Source organism: Durio zibethinus, chromosome 28 (assembly GCF_047325235.1).
Source record: "Durio zibethinus cultivar Kanyao isolate XHJ-2024 chromosome 28, ASM4732523v1, whole genome shotgun sequence".
NCBI lineage: Eukaryota > Viridiplantae > Streptophyta > Magnoliopsida > Malvales > Malvaceae > Durio > Durio zibethinus.
Window position 1 is genome coordinate 2,563,756 of NC_143189.1, and position 15,045 is coordinate 2,578,800.

A 15,045-nucleotide genomic window follows, 5' to 3' on the forward strand; every position below is an offset into this window, starting at 1 on the left:
ATTAAAAGGCCAAAATTGAGTTTTAAAACTTTAATTTAATTATGATATATAAAACCTCGCTTAAGCCCTTGGAAAAAAAAAAAACCCTATGTTCTATCAAACAAACCTAATATTCTTCTTCCTAATATTCTTTGTCCATAGTAATAACATAATGTCAGCTGGAAACGCCGAAGAACCCCTAAATTCTCGCCATGCATGCGCAGCTTGCAAGCATCAAAGGAAAAAGTGCGAAAAGGATTGTGTTTTTGCTTCCCACTTCCCGGCAACTAGGGCAAATTATTTCCGAGAAGTTCACAAGATTTTTGGAGTAAAAAACGCGACAAGTATCTTGGAAAATCTTAGTCCCCATGACAGGAAAAGGGCTGTCGAATCCCTTGAATGGGAAGCGTTTGCTTGGAAGGAAGATCCAATTCAAGGGCCTTTAGGGCTTTTCAGGAAGCTGGAGAGAGAGCTTGAGTTGTTGAAAAATCAGCAGAATCCACAGCAGAATATTGTTGTGCCTTACCAGAGGTCTGGTTTGATTGGATTCAACAACAATTCTGCTGGAATTGTAGCTGATACCAACATCAATGCTACAAATTTTGGTTATGCTAATAACCCAAATTTAGGATTAGATGTAATCATGAATAATTACGCTGGATTATTGCAAAGAGCTGACAATATCGAAAACCCAGGACTAGATAATTATTTTCCAGGTATTCCTAATTACCACGCAATTCCGCAAGGGCAAGGGAGATCAGTAATATTGCAAGAAGGAGGTCTTGATGCTGTTGCTCATGAAACAACTGCTCTTTTACCAAAGCAAGACCTGCAGAGAAATCAAATCCCGGGTAATTCTGCCATGAGGCCGCCAGCTTCTTTTAATCAAGGACATCATCAGAGAGGAAGCAAATTAGGAAGACTCCATGCATATATTGATGGCTCTGTTAGTGGTTCTCAAGGGAGAGGTTTGCATTGAAAAGTATTGCAATATTCATAATGCTATTTATTCATCATAGTTAATTATGTGATCAGTTAGATTTTGATTATAGAGCACATTATATTAGTAGTATATTAGAAATACTTTTAGATATTACTATATATTGAAAGAGGTTTATCAATTTTCATCTTTTCCTTCTGTTAATTATCGATTTGGTATTTACATTTTATTCAACTAAAGTTAAACTCAATAAATTATGTCTTAAAACATCAGAGTTAAAATTTATTCATAAAATATTGAACTCTTAAATTTAGCGACAAAGATTCAAACAATCCTGCTAAAGTTTTTAAGTGAAGCAAAAAAATATGTGGAGAAGGAATCTGGGAACCCAATTTCTATTCATAAAAAACACATGAACACTAGAATTGGTTTTAATTTTGTTTTATTATTGTCTGTGTTAATCATGGCATATTATATGATTGAGGGATTGAGAGGTTTCTCTTTTCCCTACAAATTGAAGTGAATTTATATACTTAAGTGATTTTTTTTCCTTTGTAATGGGTATAGTCCATGAGAAAAGAGAGGGGGTTTTGGTTTCAAACTAATACCTCTATATACTTTAGTAGTATTTTTTTGGAGAAATTATTAAATATATTAACAGTAAAATTTTTTAATTTTTTAAATAAAATTAAAACAGTAATACATGTTTTTTAATGTATATTAAAAAATAAAAAAAATTCATTTAAAAAAAAGATATATATCACTATTTTAATTTCACTTCTAAAATTAAAAAATTTCACCCTTAATATATCAAATAATTTCTCCTTATCGGCTTTGGTTATTAGATGCCCATGTTGGTAGCTGATTTTAATTTTGTTAAGGATTTATAGCCCAATAATTGCAGACTTGCCTCATGGGCCATTTCTTAGTAATACCCTTGCGGCCTTCTCACAACATCTCCCCATGCCTCTGCTAATATATCAGTTGTTTCATTGACGAGCCCCTTGTTGGTATGGGTACGTTGATGCCTTTGATTCGATTTTTATTTACACATTTTTTTTTAATTATTATAATTTTAGTTGAAGAGCTGCGGTGAAATCTATTTTTTTTCAATATTTTATTTTGATTTTAAAAAACTTCAAAAGGGTGATAGATTATGCTTAATTAGAGTTTTTAGATCTTACAATGCAATACTTTCATGTGAAAATTTCATGCATCAAAGAATTTTTATCACATATGGTTTGATAAAATGTTGGGTCAAGAAACATATTAGGAGATATTAACAAATAATTACCATTTTCCAATGAAAAACATACACAATGAATGTATCATATGGCAAGATGCGAAATTACTAAATCACAAATGTATACAAAATGAATTTGCTAATTCACAAATTTAAATTAATTTATACAATAAATTTTAAGATCCAACATCTGTAAAATGATGTTATAAATAACCTTTAATTTCGTTTCCCCCATTTTCATTTCGTCATTCATTCAAAGTCACGTGTGCTGTGGTTTAGTCTTCTCTTTGGACCATCCTTGGAAAAAGAATTACAAATAGATCAATTTAGTTCTTTTTTTCTTTCTTTTGACTTTCAAAGTTTTATGGTATATGCTTTTATGATTTATAAATGAATAGAGTTGTGCTTTTCATCTTTTGTATTTTCATTGTGCGCTTAAACCTCAATTGTTAGAAAAGTCAAGATGGTGATTGATTTGCAACATTTTATTCCAAAGCCCCCCCCTCGTGATCTAGAAAGAACTATGACGACCCTGATGAGCTCAAAAGCTTCTGTTTCCATGAATTGCCAAACCATTTGCGTCATCCATTGCATCCTGATAGTAGCAAAGGTCATCCTGGATGACTTCACCTTTAATAAAGCGAAAAAGACTAGACCCTCAGCTTTATATATTAATACATTTGCCACAACTTAACAATCAATTGCAAAATTGTCCCATCATTTTTATTACTTCCATTTTTCATAAGCTTTTTTCCATCCCCTAATTCATTATCCAGCTGTAAAATGTGGTGATTGTTAAGTTATTATCTATGTATTAGTATCACGAACTTAAGGAAGAGTCTTGAATTTTATATCGAATATAATAAGAGAATCCCTGAGGTATAAAATGGTTTACATCATTTTCGCCTTGTGAGATGCTATTTGTAGGATAAAATTATGAGATCAAGAGATCAGAGCAGACAATACCTCACAAGGGTATGAATCGTGACAGAAAGACTGATCTGAGACGTCGAAAAGATGAATATCCAGATATCGGAGACGCATAAATTCGAAGCTTAAATTTCGACTCGTGACACTAAAATATGTTTTCATAATCCTTCTAAGAAATCAAAGATAATACCGGTATTCTATGTTCAACAAAATGATGTGTTCAAAATTGACATGAAACCCAACTTTGGCTTCATCTAATTTTCATGATAATTGATGAATCCGAATTTATCCAAAGAAGAACATCTGTCCCTTTCTGAGTCTCAGACAAACCCCAAAAGTTTTCAGCTTTTCAAAACCCACCTCAGCAAAGGTGTTGTTCTTATCTAAATCTGCAATGGTCCATAAGACAAACATCACATCCTTCCTGAAATTTCTCCATGTCTTTTTTATAATTCACGTATCTAAGACAAGAGGAGCCTAGCTAAAGAAACAAATATATTTGGGAGAAAAGAAATGTGTCCCTGTAATGACTAGAAAAATACGGGGGCAAATTTAATTTCGTGTAAGCACCTGTGAAGAATTAAATTAAAGTAGAATAGACCAAGGAAGAGCAAAATCTTGTCCATTCGCTGATTCCTCGCACCTTCCTTTGGTCTAAAATTCCAAGGAAGGACCCTACATGCACCCACGATTCTTCTTTCTTAAATTCTAGTCTAGAGCCACTTTGTACAAACTTCAGGCCTCATCAAACACTATCCCGTCAAGACTCCAGAAACCAACATGTCATCCCATAGAGAAGAAAGGGCCTGGAAGGAATCCATGGTTCGAGTCTCACAGTCCCAGAATGATCATCAGCTGCCGTTTAATGAGAATGACTCTCAAGACATGTTCATCTACCAAGTCTTGAACGAAGCGAACTCTCATGCCCTGGCAATCAATAACTTTCATCAGTTTCATGTACCCGCAAGGAACCAAACTGCCGTAACAAACGTGCTTGACCCAGCCAGGACCATCGCCAAGAAGCACTACAGGGGTGTCAGGCGTCGCCCGTGGGGCAAATACGCCGCAGAGATCCGTGACTCCACTCGAAATGGTGCACGCGTGTGGCTAGGCACATTCAAAACAGCTGAAGAAGCTGCTTTGGCTTATGACAGTGCAGCTTTCAGGATGCGTGGTTCCAAGGCGTTGCTCAATTTTCCAGCTGAAGTTGTGGCTGCGTCGTCGGTCCAAATATTAAGGCCAAACTTAAGCTCAACAAGCTTAGAAAAAACTAATCTGGATTTAGGTAGTAGCTCCAGCACGCTTTCAGTTGGGCCATCAAAATCAGAATCAGAAAGCAGCACAACTGGGGAGTCCCATAATAAGGGTCAAAATCAGATCACTTGGACAAGTCCTTGAAAGTTTTCTAAGACAGGCCTCGAGGAATCAGAATCTACCATTCACCCGGGACCAAAAGTCCCAAAAAAACACTAGGATTCAGATGTGTGAAAGTTTTCATTTTCCCTTTGATGCTTCATTTGTGGGGTTACATTTTCCCTTTTGATTTTCTGTTTTCCTAATGGTGTCCTTACCATTTTTGTATATAAAGGAAATAGTTAGATCGTCGGTGTCCAATGCAGATTGCAACAAGTGCACAAATGCTATTTGAAAACGAGTATTTCAATCTTATTGTTTTACAACAGGTTTGTCAGTAAGGCGAAAGATGTAATTAGAATGGTGAAGAAAGAGTTGAATGGAATTATTGGAATATGATTGAAAAAAAATTTATATGAAATAAATTTTATTAAAATTGATATTTAAATTTAATTAATGATATCATAAGATCAATTACATCATACTAAAGCTGTGATAGAATCCAAACTCACTAAATATGAGTTTTTTCTTCTCTTTACAACATATCTGCTTCATGCACGACGAAATTGACTTTAGCTCTGCATTTTTTTTTCTCTTTCTTTTCCCGAAAAAGATCGTATTGTTTTCTCACAATGAGAATGCTAAATTTTTATTAGATCCATTGCATCTGAACAAGTTGAATAGTATTAAATTGGACCTTTTGGTTTCCTAGCACAAGTGCATCAATTTGATTTCTTTTTGACCATAAAAAAAATATTAATAAAAGTAAAACAATAGCAATTTGCAACAAAAGACTTTTATTAAAATAAAATCTTCCCCATTTAATCTATGCATGTGACAATTTACCTACCTAGTTTGCTTGTCAAAGGATCCAAGAGAGAATAGTTGGTGGTATTGTTGGGATCGAATTTGACAAAAGTTTGTATAAAAATCAAATAATGAAAGTATCAAGAGCTTGTATAAAAATCCCACCTACTCCCATGTTTAAACGGTCAAACCTAGAAGAATTTTATACTTTTATTTTCAAGTGGGATAAAAGGAGAAAGCAAATTCAGAATTTGGTTCACAATTATGGGCGGCGAAAGAGAGTCAGCCACGCAACTGCACCTTTAATGAAACGTAATTAAATTTTAATTATTATCAATTAAATTTAAATATTAAATTTAATAAATTTTTTAAATTATAATTATAATAATATATATTTTTTAAATTTCATCATTTTTCCGAATAAATTAAAAAAAAATGATCGATAGCGTGACGTGAATTGCGATCTTTGTGTTTTTAGCCCAATAGATAAGATTGCTTTTGTACGTTTCTTAATTTCAGAATTAAATTCTTAGTTATGTCAATAATTAATTAATTAAAATAGAATAAAACAATATCAAGTATCAATCAAATCATTTCGTTTTCATTTTTTTTTTTTTTGGAGTATAACTAAGGTCTAAATTGTATATCTACTTACAATTTTATTTTTTTTTTGAATTCAAATAATAATAAAAAAAAGCCCTTTTGCTTTTTAAACTAACATGAAACTCCAATTAACCCACTTGTTTTTGGACAAAGTCCTAAACTATAGGTTTAAATCACCGAAAAATTTTTAAATGGTTATGCATCTTCTCGTTTAAAAAATGTTTACTCCATTTTTGGTAGCTTGGGAAAAATGGTTAGGTCTGTACGGTGTCGTTAGCTGGGCTTTGGGAAAGAAAATATAAGTTGAGCAGAATGGGCTGCAAATGGCTGACATAAGAAAATAGACCAATTCCTGTTTTAGCCCAAAAAATTAATTGTGCCCAGATCGAACCCAAAAACAATTTTACAAGAAATTTGCTTCATGTATGTTGTCAAGCAGATCTTGTCCCTTCTACCAATGAAAGAAAATGATATGAATTACAAGTAGGACTGAGCCAGGCACTGGTTCAGCAATCAGCATCCCGTTTTACAGGCTTTTTTAGAGACTTGAAGGAGGAGATTATGTTGCATTTCATCGATTTGTTTCTGTTAAGGCAACATTTTCTCTGTTCATAGCCACTCAATCATTGAATCCATGAGAAAACTAGAATAATATTTGAATGTAGCACATACACAAAATTCTGAAGATTTGATAGTTAGATTTAGATTGTCGAGTTAGTTTTGGTTTGAAGAAGGTTTCAAGGTTCTTAATTATTTTCATTTGACAATTGTTTAAAGCAAAGTTGTATAAAATTTCAATCTCGATGTACAGTTGTAATCTTTCAATTGTATCCCTTCGACTCTTTCAGTTTTCCGAATTCTGTCAAAAAGAAGACAGCAAACTATCCAAATAATCACTCCCCAAATCCTGAAACTCAAATACATCAGATCCATCCTCAAGCACTTGTTCAACAATTGCCATTCTCTTTACTGTTTGCTGTTCAACCATCACAAACTCAGTGTTTTCTTCCCAATCTCTAGACTCTCTTTTTCGGTGATTTGTGAAATTTTCATCGCAGCGGAGACCTGTGAAAGCAGAGTCGTTACCTTGACAAGTTGCAGACCAACAACAGTTGGGGTCAGTTTTTGTGTAGTCAATTCCCATAGCCTTAGCAACTGTCTCTATTGGGAAGTTAAGATATGCCTTGGGGCCTCTAATTCTCAGGGCAGCCTTGTCGTAAGCCATAGCTGCTTCCTCAGCTGTGCCAAAAGTCCCAAGCCAAACTCGAGCTCCTTTCCTCGACGAGTCCCTTATCTCTGCTGCATACTTTCCCCAAGGCCGCCTCCTCACTCCCCGGTAGTGTCTTTTTGCCACTTTCTCTACTCTCACAGAATTCACTTTAAGCCCTCGACTGCTTGTGTCTTTGCTTGTATTATCATTACAGGATTGCTCTATTTTTCCAGAAGGAATATTTCCATCAAGAAGATCCTCCCAGGCGCCAGCTCCCATTGATATCCACCTCCCAAGACTTGGTAGCCTTTGTAAAGTCTCCATGGATCCGTCTCTCCCATCAAAGCTAGGCAGTTCTTCCCATGATTTGGACGATGATTTTGTTGCATTGCTAGTTGTTTTATCAGCTTCTTCTCCTCCAATGAAGTTCGCCCATACATTCTCTAGTATTGACTGATCATATGCTGCATGTTGACTGCTTTCTACAGCCATCTTGCTATCTACAAATTTCAATCTCCCAGAGTCACCAGATATAGAGTAGAGACCAGAGGGGTTTCAGAATTGAGAAATATAAAGCTATAAATACACGTAATTTGAACCTTTATCCTCCTCCATGACAAATTCCAGTTAGAAACTTGTCATTTAATCAACTGACCCGCTTAATTCATGGAAAGGAATTAGACTTCAAACAATAAAGAAATAAGTGGATTTTGAGTATTTTAAGAAGCTAATGTTGACTTATGTGGTTGGTCTAATCATTTGGAGGCTTAATTTGTGCAGATACCTGCACTTTGTATATATATTATATAGTTTTTTCTGAAATCTTTCATGTAATTCATGGTCAATCTCATAAGAAACAGCGGAAAGAGGGGAAAGGAAAGCTGGCTAAAGAATCAATCGACTTTTATAATGTTCAACTACTGCATTTTGGCATTTTATAGTATTCCACTGGTAGCACTTTCTACATATGTTATCACCTAAACAAAACCTTCCCATCATTTGTTTTACACATTCCTTCAAAGAAATATATTGCCTCGATTTGGTATGAAGCATTAATTTCTCAGATGATAGGAGGCTTACCCCTTTAACCTCTAACCCAAGTTGCTGAAATATCAAGGATAATGACTATGTACGTTTGAAAAAGAGTTGAGAGGGAAACCTAAAGAATTCTGAGTTGTTTCTTTGTATATTCATCTCATAATGTAGCTTTTTAAAATGATTGTTTCCGTTGAGATTCCCTACCAATCTTTCCTTTCACAGGCGAAGGCAAGAAATTGATAGAAGGAGAAGCCAAGCAATAATTTCAAAAAAGAAGAGGGGACAAAAGTAATAATTTATTATATAATAAGGGAGGCAAAAAATTTTTGGGGGCCATGGCCCTGCTTGCCCTCCTCTAACTCCGCCCTTATTCCTTTCCATCCTAGTTGTTGCTGAAGATATCTGGTTATGATATATTTTATTCTGCTCTCTTAGTATCAGTACAGGTTTTGGCCAATAATATATGTTTTTTTTTTTTTAAAAAGAGTTCGTATTAAAATTATAATTTTAAATTTGTTTAATGTAATTTTTTAAAAATAATTATATAAATTAATTGAATTAAATTTAATATTCTAACAATAATATATATTATGTTAAATGATTTTATGCCAGTTGTTCCTATAATTAACCAACTCAAATTCTAAATGGAATTGAATTTGAATTTCAATGAAATTTAATTAGTTAGAGAATTGTTTAGTAATTAATTTTATTTTAAAAAATATATTTTTAATTGATAAAAATTCTTAATAAACAAAAATTTTTGGTGATCAAGAATGAGGTTTTATAAATACGAAATGAGTCTTAGCCTTTAAAATTATAAGAAAGAATTATAATTACGTGATCTGTATATGAAAAATAAGTTTATAAGTTTGTGAAAATAAGTTTGTTAAAAAAAAAATCAATTGTACGAAAAAAAATGATATTTCATAGGTTATATATTAAAATTGTTTTAAAGGTTTGAGATTAATGGCTTTTTTTATATTTTATATTATTTATAATCTTTATGTTTATAATAAATTTTTTTTCTTATTTGTGAATATAAAAAATTTAGATTGAACCACATTAAATATCATATTTTACACGTGATTTATTCCTTTTTTATCTAAAATTCCTTTTTGCTTAAAAAATCCCAAAAGAATTGCAGTGCACCAATTTAGTTGAAATCCTGTTTAGCTGTTTTCCCACTGTCTGATGTTTCAAAATTGTCTGTTTTGTGAATAAATGCGGTAGATGCCTCAATGCAAATCCAGTTTTCTTGGTATCCAAACAATGGCATCCTTAATCCAGGAATAAGATCAAACTCATTGCAAGGATAATTTTATAAGGCCACACGCTTCAACATTTAAATGAAAAATTCAACCGGGAAAGCAGGTGATTAAATGCTTGAGACCAAAGAAAATTGGAGGGTATTAAGCAAACGCGGCGGTTAGGATTCGATGTATCGAGGGAAGAAAACTTCAGAGACTAAATCAAGTAATCGGAACCAACGGATATGATTGGTTCAGGCTCAATCAAGAGTGTGCCAATTTGCCACTATGATTGACTCTTGCTCCTATGCCTCCATGGTACTCAGAAAATTTTTTTTCCTCACACCAAAATCAGCGCAAATATATATTAGCAAAAAAAGATATTTGATTGTCTTCAGCTACTTTAACTTAATAATTAAGATAATCTTAAAAAAGACGTCAAGATCGAGATTCGAATTTTTATCTCCTTCCCTCTCTCTTAATATAAAATTTTGTCCTCTCTTGAATGATAAAAAAAAAATGTTTGGTTTAACACACTAACTACTACCCATAATGAATTAATTATCAAATATTTAAATACGAATTATCAAATTTATTTCGACTTAAATATGATCTATCCAATTTAATTTTACGGAAGAGTACATTAGTTTTAGTTCAACTTTCATTTTAAGCAGATTTTTTTTTTTAATTTTGCAAAATGATTTTTTTTTACCTAAATGAAAGTATGGTATGTGTATTATTAGTGCAGAATTTGTTATTAATGTTTGAGGCACTAGCTCTTTGTTTTTGTGATTCTGATGACTGTAATAACACTCGAATAACATGAATTCCTACTTTCGTGGTCTGTTAATTAAGGATCGTTAATGGGCTTTCAAGTAAGTTGGAGGCTGGGTCCAACATTCAAAGAAAACGTACCCAAAAATTAAAAGTTTCAGTTTATGGTTGCTAATGGTGGTTCATGGGTCACCATTATCTTAGCTTTATATTTCCATTGAGGAAACATGCGATTTAGGCATCAAAGTCAATATAATTAGGGGTGGTAGATCAATTATTACAATTAGATTTGAAGAGCAAATGCAACTTAATGAAGCACATTGGTAGTTGATCACAATTCAGTCTCACGTCCATCTGTCTGATCATCCATGAAATTAAGTTCTTGAGCTGGAAATTAATTAAGTTCTTGCATCAGTAGCTTCCAAATGCGTTTTGTCATCAGTAATCTGGAAATGGCAATAATGTAAAGTAATTAAGCCAATTATGTGCCATGGCCATCTGTCTTTCTATACGTGCTGTATAAGTAATATGATTCAAGATAGTCGTACTATCATACTGTAATTTTTCTTTTTTCTCCTTTTTTTTTTTTTTTTGTTATTCATTTTTGAAAGCTTGATTTCCTCTATTCAAAGAACATCAATGGTGTGAGTTCTGGGTCCCAAACTCCCATTGATAAGGACTAATCTCATCTCACAGTGCTTTTAGATAATTGTACGGACTTTTATGATGATACTAATCGATTTAATGATCCATCTCTTTCGGTTTGAGATAAATAGACATGTTTCACCCATTGACCTTTCGGTACCTAATCATCTTCCACACACACGCAGACATAACAATTATTCAATGCCTACTCTGTTGCATGCAACGCAATTTGTCTTGACTAACTACTTATTCCCTCACCTTGTTGCTATCTTACTGTCCTTTTCCACACAGCTGGTTTTTCCTGCAGGGAGGAATTATAAATAAACGAATCAATTCTGAATGTAACTTTGAGAACGGATTGTAAAAGGAAAGATGGGACAACCACATTAATTTCTCCAATTGAATTGCTTTCAATGTAATGGCTTGCTTGAACAGGAGCCACCGGTCCGTATGCTATTATGGCAGCATACAGGAATCTGCTCCATTAGCCCCCACTGTGGCACTGTCTGGTAGCAGGTACCAGCCCCGGCCCCCCTGATGATAAATCAATTATAAAGGGAGAATCACTACTGCCTTCCATGCATTCATATGACGAATTAACCTCCATGGATCATAAATTTGCTTGCATTTATTAAATGATGATAAAGAGCTGATCGAGGACACAATTACTTTGTATGGAAGAATATTAAAAGCACAGAAAGAAACAAGTTCTTCACAGCTTTGATTAATTTGCTTTCATTTTCACAATATTGTAAACCATTAGCCTCAATTTGATTAGCAAAGTAGAATTCTGAAATCTACAGGGCATTATGTATGGTTATAATCTGTCAAGTAATTTCATTTGTTAATGAATAAGATTCAAGATAGATTCAACAAAAAGATCCAGCAGAGGTCAGATCAAGATCGTTTTACGAACATTTTCTCATAAAAAAGCTTCATTTTATAATCTGTCCTAGCTTACTGCATACAGACAAAGGTTAATATGTTTATGCAGCTTTAGCTTACTGCATACTGACAAAGATTATTATGTTTATGCAGCTTTATCCTCACTAAATCTCAACTGTTTTTATCTTCTGGTTTTTCCTCCTATTAACCGGATCCACGCCTCCATTATTATATAGTATATAATATAATTAAAAACACCCCTTTATTAATCAGTAACTACCACACCTTCTGATAATTAATGTACTGCATAGTAGTATTAACTTTTGTGGGAAATAAATCAGATTAGAATATTTACTCAAAAATTGTGGTTGAAAATTAAAAGTTGAAAGATAATTTAATTTGAACATGAAATTTAACCCAATTGTCCGTTGATTCAAATTCAAATATTTATAATTTCTTCTCAAAACATGACTTCATGATAAAAAGGAAAAAAAGAAACTATGTAATCTGTTTTATACTTCAATGTATTTGATCAATTAACTATCATGTATGACATGACAGTCTAATCTAACATTCATATAGTAAGATCATGTGATAATCTTGTTGGTATGGGTGTAAAGAAAATGAAACATCAAATTTCTAGCTGGAGCTTCTTACTTTCAAGTTTCAACATGTTCAATCACTCTCATCAAATGGGAAAAAAAGCATTTTCCATGATTACTATAAAAAAATTTTGGTCCGAAGATTAATTTCACTTACCAAATCAATTTTTTTTTTTTCAAAGGATACTGCAATCTATCTAATATTAAAAAAAAGCCTCTGACTAATGAATTTGGTAATATTTGCTCTGTAATTTCAAAATCTAATAGCTTTTCCTTGGCCAAGGTAGTTGAGAAGCTAAGACTGATTAAGCAGGAAATGTTTGGTTTCCAAACCACAGCAACCAAACTAAAATAGAAACAGTGATGAAACGCTGTACACACCACCGATGTTTTTGTTAAGAGAATTCAACTGGTGCGTGACCCATTTTTATTTTTGTGATAAAAAAAAAAAAAAAACAGGGAACTATAAAAAACATAAGCATATCGATCCCAGTGGCCAGTCTGCATTCAAAAATCAAATAGTCTACATATTGTTTAAGATCCCAAAATCAGTTAGCTGATTACATGGAATCTTGTCATAAATATTCTCTTCCTCTTATTGTTCTCTTTCTCTACATGTCATTCTTTTTCGTTGCTAAAGCTGATGCTTCAATAAAGCAAAGGCCCTTCAACAACAAGGTTTCGGCTGGTTTTGTCTTTGGAGATTCGACGGTAGATCCTGGAAACAATAACTATGTACAGACTTTCTTTAGGAGCAATTTTCCTCCTTATGGAAAGGATTTTAAAGACCAAACGCCCACCGGAAGGTTTACTAACGGGAAGCTCTCTACTGATCTCATTGGTAGGTTGATTCTATATATACATGCCCTTGTGGTGCAAATGTGACTTTATTTTACAGTTATGCTTAAATTTGTGTATGGGGGCAGTTTCATATATAGGCATAAAAGAATATTTGCCACCATATTTGGATCCAAGCCTTAGCATTGAGGAGCTGATGACAGGAGTTAGCTTCGCCTCTGCCGGCTCTGGATTTGATCCACTTACACCACAGATATCCGTTCGAATCTTTCCCTTTCCTTATTTCTCTTTGATATGTTATAGACTTTGTTTATGTTGAACGTGCAAAGTGACTAAAGTTTGATATCCTGTGTTTGTTCAAATCGCAGAGCGTGGTTTCGATACCAAATCAGCTAGAGTATTTTAAAGAGTACAAAAAAAGACTGCAATCTGCCGTTGGAAAGAAAAGGATGGAAGATACTATCGAGAAAGCTGTGTTCCTCATCAGTGCCGGTACCAACGACTTTGTAGTCAACTATTTCACCTTACCAATTCGACGACGGAACTATACTGTCTCAGCTTATCAACGCTTCATCTTGCAAAATGTGAAGCAGCTTCTACAGGTTTGGATGGAGAACTGTTACAATTATCAAAGAGTTCATGATAATTAATTTAATAAATCAAATGAGTAGATTGTTAATAACTAGAAATAATCTACACTATAGTTCATGATGAACAGTCCAAATTTCGACCATCTGAAATGTGAATAATTACCCCTACTTTGGGGACCAACAGTCAGTACACATAGTTGCTGGATAATTAAAGGTTGTATGGTCGTTGAGTCTAGAGTCTGAATCAAGATCCAGAAAAGATTGTAAGGGGTGCTTGGGGTCCAAACATTAATTACATGTTGATCATCTTGCTGGGTGGCATAGAGGGAACTTGAAAGTTTTGATTAATTAGTAGCTCATTATCACAGGATTTATGGGATGAAGGAGCTCGGAGAATCGCAGTCACCGGGCTGCCTCCAATGGGTTGTTTACCGGTTGTTATCACTCTCAACTCTGAAAACGCCATCCTCGAGCGTGATTGCATAGAAAAATATTCTCGGGTTGGAATGGAATATAACCAAATGCTCCAAAATGAAGTGAATTCCATGCGTGGTAGATTAACTCATCTTGGTGCAAAAGTCTATTACGTTGACATTTTCACACCATTGGTTGACATGATCCAAGGCCTTGGAAAACTTGGTAAGCATAAAATTAACTTCTAATATATTCTAGAAACAAAGTCGTTAGTAGTTATATCACATATCACCCTTTTTTTCATCTTCCTTTTTTTCGTTTACTTTTTCTCTGTAGATTTTGACGAGGTTAGCGACGGCTGCTGTGGGAGTGGTTACTTGGAAGCAGGATTTTTGTGTAATCCAGGATCGTATGTGTGCGATGATGCATCTAAATATGTATTTTTTGATTCAATTCACCCAACCGTGAAGGCATACACCAAGTTGTTTATTGTTAATCGTCCTGTCATCGATTCAATGATCCAGGATTGATATTCGAATGGTTGAGTGATAAAAAAAAATATTCATGCTAGTGTTAATTTATTTTTATTATTTCTTGTATGGAGATTAAACGTATGTGTAGGTGAAGTATTGATAATGCTTTACCACATGTAAATTTAATGCAACAGGGATCACTGGAATTATTATGTGACTTTTTCATAACTAGAGCTATGTATACAATTTTTCAGCGGTTAGTTTGACAGAAGAAAATTTTGTATCATAAAATGTCTTCTTGTTGAAGTTGAGATATTTGGTAATTTTTTAATTTATTTTGTAAGGTTAAAAAATTTTACTATATATAAAAATTCCCTTCTGCATCTTTGATGTTAAGATAAAAAAATAAAAACCTCAAGCATAGGTAACAGGAAGTTATATTAGCTTGGGACAATAATTATGGCAACTAACCGGCAAGTCTCCTAGGTTCTTTCAGGATTAAACTCTATAAACA

General features: G+C 33.6%; 2 protein-coding genes and 1 pseudogene across 2 annotated transcripts; 2 read left to right on the forward strand and 1 right to left on the reverse strand.

Annotated features, from left to right (window-relative positions):
* Positions 1 to 3,306: 3,306 nt before the first annotated feature.
* Positions 3,307 to 4,771, forward strand: LOC111280723 (pathogenesis-related genes transcriptional activator PTI5-like; annotated as a pseudogene).
* A 939-nt stretch (positions 4,772 to 5,710) lies between these two features.
* LOC111280722 (ethylene-response factor C3-like) lies at positions 5,711 to 7,862 on the reverse strand. The gene has a single exon (XM_022868150.2). The coding sequence runs from the start codon at positions 7,555 to 7,557 to the stop codon at positions 6,718 to 6,720; it is 840 nt and encodes a 279-aa protein (XP_022723885.1). The 5' UTR covers positions 7,558 to 7,862; the 3' UTR covers positions 5,711 to 6,717.
* A 4,728-nt stretch (positions 7,863 to 12,590) lies between these two features.
* Positions 12,591 to 14,912, forward strand: LOC111281277 (GDSL esterase/lipase At5g45960-like). Its single transcript, XM_022868993.2, has 5 exons — positions 12,591 to 13,097; positions 13,183 to 13,313; positions 13,423 to 13,656; positions 14,013 to 14,283; positions 14,395 to 14,912. Exons 1-5 carry the CDS (start codon positions 12,821 to 12,823, stop codon positions 14,586 to 14,588), a joined length of 1,107 nt encoding a protein of 368 aa, XP_022724728.2. The 5' UTR covers positions 12,591 to 12,820; the 3' UTR covers positions 14,589 to 14,912.
* The last annotated feature ends 133 nt before the right edge of the window (positions 14,913 to 15,045 follow it).